The sequence below is a fragment of the Vigna unguiculata genome, chromosome 6 (genome assembly GCF_004118075.2).
Source record: "Vigna unguiculata cultivar IT97K-499-35 chromosome 6, ASM411807v1, whole genome shotgun sequence".
Taxonomy (NCBI): domain Eukaryota; kingdom Viridiplantae; phylum Streptophyta; class Magnoliopsida; order Fabales; family Fabaceae; genus Vigna; species Vigna unguiculata.
This window is the reverse complement of record NC_040284.1, coordinates 1660143-1667888: the sequence shown is the minus strand read 5'-3', so window position 1 is coordinate 1667888 and position 7746 is coordinate 1660143. Positions and strand designations below refer to the sequence as shown.

General features: G+C 31.0%; 1 protein-coding gene across 2 annotated transcripts; it reads right to left on the bottom strand.

Moving 5' to 3' along the window:
• Positions 1-682: 682 nt before the first annotated feature.
• LOC114189230 (OTU domain-containing protein DDB_G0284757) lies at positions 683-7309 on the bottom strand. 2 transcript variants are annotated; one of them, XM_028077947.1, is made up of 10 exons: positions 7082-7309; positions 6680-6890; positions 4695-4768; positions 4167-4221; positions 3962-4036; positions 3408-3481; positions 3270-3318; positions 1555-1639; positions 1101-1157; positions 683-970 (listed from the first exon to the last, which is right to left on the bottom strand). In XM_028077947.1, exons 2-10 carry the CDS (start codon positions 6845-6847, stop codon positions 927-929), a joined length of 681 nt encoding a protein of 226 aa, XP_027933748.1. In that variant the 5' UTR covers positions 6848-6890; positions 7082-7309; the 3' UTR covers positions 683-926. The 2 variants fall into 2 exon arrangements, with proteins under 2 accessions (XP_027933748.1, XP_027933749.1); XM_028077948.1 differs by having other exon boundaries at positions 6680-6856; positions 7082-7288.
• Between the last annotated feature and the right edge of the window lie 437 nt (positions 7310-7746).

Below are 7746 nucleotides of genomic sequence, written 5' to 3'. Positions count from 1 at the left end.
TAATATGAATTTCATAATAACATGTAATAATATTTAATAATAATTAAATAATAACATAAAACAATAAACGAATAATTGAATAATATTGTTAATAAATTAAATAATAAATCATTAAAAATAATATTTCATTTAAAATTGTAATTCAATTGTGTCAAATTTAAATAATAATTTCAATAAAAACTATAAATTTTTTAAACTTTTAAAGATAAAAAAAAGTCATTACCCATTTCAATTTCATTCTTTTTATAAAATTAAGATTCATATTGTCAGCGAGAAATTTAAAATTTGAAATATACAAGTAACTATGTTAGAATTTTAAATTTATAATTAATTATAAAAGAAAACCATTTTTTATGAAATTTTTTAATGTCACTGAACAACTTTCACTTAATTTCACAAGAGTTTACATTTAAATTGAAAACAAATTCTAACAACGGAAAAATGCAATAACATAATATTACTAATATAATACTGATAAAAATTTAAATTATATAAAATAATAACAAATAAATAACTAAATATTGATATCACTAATAAACTAAATAATAAAATATTGAAAATAATACTTATGTCAAAGTTAATATCTCTGCAACTGCGAGTGAACATTGTTAAGTTAATCTTAAAAAAAGAATTGGTTATGTCAAGTCGTCGAATCGACTTGAAAAAAGATTGTGGATTGAACTATCCTAACCCAATATTATAATTGATTCAGACCTGAGTTTTCTATAAACACATCTTAGTATTAAATCAAGGTAACATACATCATCTCATAACATACTTATACTCCCACTTGGTAGAAAATAAGAACTGTACAATGATAAATTGAGAGTTTAGTTATACTTCTGTGATTTGTACAAGTTTGGTAGTTGCTAAAATAATATGCATAAACTGGCTTTTTTAAAACGATTCCATAATCTGTCGTCAGTCTAGAAGAGCCAAAACTTTTTCTTTGGTACTATAGGAGGAACATCTGTAATATCATTCAACAAATAAAAGAATTAGCTTATTTGTTTAGCATCACTTCTGAAGGTATGAAAAGAATACAGCCATAGAAAGAACAAAAATTTATTTCAAATTTATTCTACTAGGCATATCATTACCTCCAGTAGCGTACAATGAGTTATAGTGCACTTCACTCCAAAAGCTTAGCCATAGCTCTACAGTTCAGTAAGAATACAATCACAACCAAAAAAACATAAAAGCTAAGGATGGAAAATAGTTCTTGTGGACTGACTTTTCATGATATAATGATTAAAATACCAAATCATTTTCACCCAATGTCTAAAAGCTAAGTTCAAGGGGAATGTTTATTCCCACTCACTCCTATTTTTTCTTTTTTTATCTAATATACACTTCTTTTATTAATCAAACTAATAATTTAGAAAAACGTTATAAAATTAACTCAAATGGAAATGGGAATGGGAATGGGAAAAAATACAATCGAGTGACAATAGGCGGTCCCTATTTTAAGATCTCTTTTGGTAATAAACACCACTACTAATACATGGCCAAATGAAACAAAACATTGCGCCAATCAACATTAACAATACTTGCCTCTAGTGGGATTTTTGTCAGTAGGAAGGATCTCAACATAGCAAGTGTCTCTGAAAGAGGTGACTAAACAAACTTTGGCACCAAACTGAAGAAAAATCCATTAGTAATCAGAAGTCAATTTTAACCGTAAACAGCAAACAAATCCAAATATGGAAATTTTAAATAAACAAATGCAAATTACAAAAGGCAATGGATAGTAAACCAAAATGATCACCCTAAAACTGGGAAATTACAAGGGAGGAGAACAACAAATTGTTACGACACAACATGTGACACAAGTCCTTGATCAGAGGCCAACCCCAAAGCAGAAGCCTTGGGTTGGAGGGCCTCATCATGGCTTAGATCACCTAAGTAACTTCCTCTATGATCTTCTGCTCTAAAATAGCAACTAAATATTTTCTAACAGGTTATTTGTCCTTCTCCTACTCTTAACTGAGATGGCCTACCTAACAGGGTTAATTGTAACAGGAGCTTCCAAACTCAACGTGGGCATAAGAACCTTATATTCCACACAAAAAGTTACAACAAAATGTGAGCCTAATAGGCTATAAACTACGACAAGTCTATCTATTCCACACAAAACAGAATTTGGATTGACGTAATTTATTGGCATTATTGTACGGATTCCATTGTGTAGTCCATACACGTGGTTTTCGGTATCTCGCATTTATTTTTCTCTCTTTCAGCAAAGAAGGAATGAGCATACAATCTTGGCCTTAAGTGCACCTTAAATTACTCTAGATCACATGGGAACTTTGCAAGGCAGGAATTAGCTGGTGTATAGGAGTCAAAGCCCTACTCATGAAGAAGTAAGAATTATGACCAACGGTAGAATTGTGATTCTGCGTATGGGCCAGAAGAAGTGGAGCAGTGATAGTAATCTATCTAACTTCTAAGTGGGATACGCCCAAACAGTATAGGGCCTAATATTATCTGTTAGTGGAGAGAGGTGCTGCGTGGTTCTGTTATATTGGAATTGGAGAATCGTTTGTGGGGGGATTACGTAAGATTTGGAAAGAGAAATTGGAGTCAAGCCTCCGATTCATATTGTATCAAGTAGCCTTAGGATCAAAATACGTCTCCCTCCTATTTTAAGGAATTAGAAAATCCTGCAGAAATTCAGTTTTATTAAATTTTCTTAAGTTTTCACATTTGAGTAACCTCATTGAGTTATAAAACTCTCTCTTAGTCATCTTTAATTTAACAATTCTAGTAATGACCAATCATAGTTCTTCAAGGATCTACTTGCTGTGGGAAGATCATCTGAAGCTGTTGTAATTTTCAAAGTGCTCTTCATAAATCTCATGTTCTCAATATTTAAACTTTAGACTCTTGGAATGAAAATGATTTTATATAGGAAGAGGAGGACCTTTCCTTCGTGAAACTCTTTATTTTGGTAAACAAAACCCATTTTGATCACTGAGCTTGACTGAAAGAGAATATGATATACTTCAGTTCAAGCTTTCATTCAAGATTTTAATATTACTATAACTTTCTTTAGATATAGTAGAACATAATGAAACGTTAAAATAATTTTTGGCTTGAGAAATCACATAATTATGGTTTTTCTTTGTCTGGGTAAACACTGTTCTCTTGATGGTACATCATAGTTCTCAGAATGACAAATTGGCAACAAATATGTAATTAAGAGGGAAAAAGTATGAAAGTTGTTATAATTTCAGATAAAAGATCTATAGACTTTATAGATAACTTACACGGTCTGCAGCTGCTTGTAGTGTAACATGATCACCCCATTCCCCTGATCTATTGGCAGACAATACACGGATATTAAATTAGTGTTTACTATAAGTGCTAAATGCTCTCTAAAATCAAAGCAGAATTAGTCAGCTAACTTTTTCATCTTCTTCAAGTAGCTTTTGTACTCCATTGGTACATAACCTTCATACAATTTTTTGTGATGCTTTAGCTGGAGAAAACAAAACGAAAAAAGGCAAATGAGAAAGATGAATAGGAATATAAGATTAGTAAAGAAACAGACTTTAATGCCTCCCCCACTCAGAAAGAAGAATACTATTAAACACTGCCCAATTATGAATACACGATTACACGCATATAGCATGAAGGGAAGAAAAAGGGCTAAGAGTGAGAGCCATGCAATGTTTCATTAAAAATTTTAAAGATGTGGCAAATCAGGAAGGCCAAAATTTTGGTGTTAAATTCAGATTATGATTGGAAATAAAATACCTAGAACTAAGGGGAGAATAAATCAGAGGATGAAATCAATTCCTGATAATTTGTTATCTAGAAATAGGCTGTTATTATTCCTTTTCTATTTATATGCTGTAAATCATTAACGTGAGAATTATAATAAAGTTTTATCCCCTTTCTACTTACACAAAATAACCAGAGAATAAAGTGAACTAGAAGAACTATGCAACAAACACACCTGCTTTATAACCTGCCTCCTAACATGCTTGTGATAATCAGACTTGCGGAACAGCTGATCTGCTAATGCTCTAAACTGTCCGGTAAAATTTTGTAGATATTAGAGAAAATATTATCGGAGGAAAAGGAATATATAACAAAAGTACCAAATGACAAAGAAACTGTAAGGTGGCATATAATTTCTTTTTTCCAGAAGAGAAAAAAACCTGACAATTCCCATCACCTTCCATCTGTAGTTCTGCCAAACCATATGTAACTAGCCTGTAGAAAATGTTGGAGCCAAATTCTTAAGTAAAACAAAATACATTATGTATAAAAGATACAAAGCAAATAATTTGATCCACACAAACTATGCCCTGTCCGTCGCTTCTAAACTATTATCATTGACACGTAACGTGCACAAACTTGTCAATCAAGTTATAACTTGAATTCAGCTTGCGTTCCTTTCCAAAAAATGAGAGAAATACAAAAAGCCTCATGGGAGTTGAAACATAGAGCTATGATAGAATTCCCAAATAGCATATTATCTATCCTCCTCATTATGTTGAGAAGATTGAACGTGTTTGCTTTTATGAACATAAGAACTTGATTAATTTCAATTTCAACATACAAAGTACAAGGAAGGAAATGTTGAATTTCATCGAAAAGACAAAGCAAATGTGTAAATAAAACATATAATTGGTCTGGTAACAAAACTAAAATAAATCAAAGTACATTAAGCTAGTTCACGCAACCTTTCAGATAGCCTCCCGTGGTCTAATGTTGCGTCATTTACATCAGGAATTTCTCCATTAACACGGGGAGTGTGCTGCCAACATACTGAATTAGTTTCTCATCCCAATGCCGATAGTAGTATACAAATACAAGAAAAGGCATAACAAAGGGTGTAGGTTAGAGTAGTTTACATGGGATATTTGTATGAGTGGATTACATGAAAAATTTCTAATAGGTATAAATTCAAAACATTTGAAGATATTGGTTGAGAACACTCTAGTGACAATTGATAATAAAGATCTGAGATCTATTAATCTGTGACAGCATATTTTTCAGCAAGTTACATTTGCATAAAACGCTTCCTGACTTCATTGCAAAGAATAGTTTTGATATTTGCTTAAACAATCAGAAGAAAATCAACAAGAATTTAAACGGTAAATGTGGAATCCCTTCAACAGCATTTGTTGAATGGTAAAAGGAAATTATGTTTCAATTTCATTTTTTAATTCGGTCATGGGTAAAAACAAAGAAGGTGCAATGTTGTATATCTTTAAAATTATTCAACATTATTCCTTCATAAATGATTGCTACAGAAAAACCAAACATTGCATTTTCAAATCTTGGTTAGGGTCAAGTTTGTAGGTAGTTTTTGTCCATTAAACATTAAGTTTCCATTGTCAAAGTATCCATCACCTCAATTTGACAATTTATTCATTATTTTTCACATGATTAAGGGGAAAAAGAGATTGCTGTATGTTAGTCCATATGGAAGGGACTATGGTCCCTTAAGCATGTGGAAGGCTCCACATTCAATTTAAAAATTTCACATGAAAAGAAAAAAACAATTAGGAGATTACCGTTAACTATATCTCGAGAGAGTAGTTTCTCGCTGATCTCTTACTTTATCAAATTACAAAAACAAAAAAAAACATATAATTAAGGGTGACAACAAGGTTTAAACATATTTTTATTCTGATATTTTACTTTTGTGTACAAAAGTGTAAACTAGAAGAATTTGCATATCACTTATCAAAGGGAGAAATTTGAGAATTGCATCCAGCTAGTGTAAAGGAGTTGGCATTCAGATTCTTTAAATGAGTCTCCTTAAAAATTTTACTTATTTTTAACTGCTCTATCTAATAATAGGATATGATTTTAATATTTCATTATACAAGCTTTCGTTCAAGTTTTCAGTTTTGTTTGGAGAGACTAAAACTACGTTATTTTATATGAAATAAGAAGAAATAAATAAAGATTTATAAGAACTAAAATAAATAAATGGGTAAATAATCATTTGAGTAGGCCGGTGTTAAATTAGGCCCTATCTAGAAGAACAAAAATTCTTATCTGGTCATTGAATGTGTAAAAAACACCATATTAAGACAATTTTCTCTTTAAGTTTTAATGTTTAATGATCAATTTCACCCTAAATTGTATTTTTTGACACCAGTTTGATATTAAGTTGTAAAGTTCATTGACCAATTTGTACTTTTTACAAAATTAAGGACTAAATCATTTTTTTCTTTAAAAAAATAAATTGCCACTATTTAAAAGTTCAAGGACTAAATTGGTAATTTAAACGAAAAAAGACAAATAATAATGCATAATGGATAAATAATCAATTTGGTCCTTAATGTGTAAAATGATGGCAATTTTGTCATTGAAGATAACGAAAATTTTGATTTAGAAGTGGATGTATAAAAATTATGAATTAGTCCATGAACTTTAAACCCCAATATCATATTACTCCAAAAAAAATATAATACAGTGTCAAATTGGTCTTAAAATTCCAGCTTAGTGAGAAAACGATCTATGAATATTAACAACAACACGTAAATGTAGCAGTACTAAGTCTGATTTCTGTTCCTTCAATAACTAAATCACCACAAGTACACACATTAAGGACCTAATTTATACCCTGTACAATAAAGCATGATTCTGATATTCAAACAAAACACATGAAAGGAAAAGAAAAGAAAATAAAAGCATGATTGTAGCATCTTACTGGAATGGAATCTAAATGTGAAAGTCTCTTTCCAAGCCTGTTGTCTGCCTTCAGATTTTCATCCTCTGCCAATATGCTTGCGATTGTTTGGTCATCCTCTGTTTCCAGAGATATGCTGTTCAAACTTGAGCTCGAACTCCCACTTCCATTCCTCAGCTTCTCGCTCATACCTCCCTCCTGTTATTTCAACACACCCAAATCCAATCGCAATCTATGCATAACAAGAACATCAAATATTCAACAAAAATCCAGTAAAATAATGAATTCATAAGAACTGAACACAATCAGGATTTAGAACAATGATTTCTTCACTGTAATTATCTCACAACAATGCAAACCACGAAAGAAAAGCGAAGAAAAAAGAAGAAGAAGAAGAAGAAGAAGGTGTGTTTGGATTATTACCGTGAATGGGTTCCGTAGCAGAGGAGCAAACGAAAAGGTTGATGCGAAACCAAACAGGGAAGGGTGGGATTGAATAAGAGAAGAAATGAATGTGAAAGTTGGAGAGAATTGAAGGGAAGAAAAGTAGGTGTGGTTTAGGAGGAAAACAGTTGGCTTTGGGAAAGGAAAAGAAAATAGCTACACGGCAGCGTTGCGTTTGCTTCAGTTCGCCACCGTTTTATTTTGATTTTTTCAAAATCTTCCAATTTGACCACTCCGTTTTACTTCAAAATATCACTTTCTACTTCTTAAAATTACTTGGTGAAAAACCGTGATTTAGAACGTCATTTTAAGGCTACCTTCGCCAATGAAAAAGTTTGAACCGTAGAAATTTAGAGCTTTTACTTTGTTCTATTTCCAGTTTGGAAGTTTAAACTCAAATTTATTTTGTTTTGAAAATCATAAATTTTTATTGAGTTATAAAGCTACGATGTTTTTAAAGTAAAATATAAAATTTTCCTTTAAATGAATCAAATTTAATTTTTTTAAGGATTAAATATGTTTTTATCCATTAACCTTAAGTAAAAATTGAAATTAATTCCTCCTCCAACTTCTAAAATATATGCATTTAATTTCTTTTTCCCATATTTTATTAAATTTATTTAACGTTTTAAACACATTTCAAG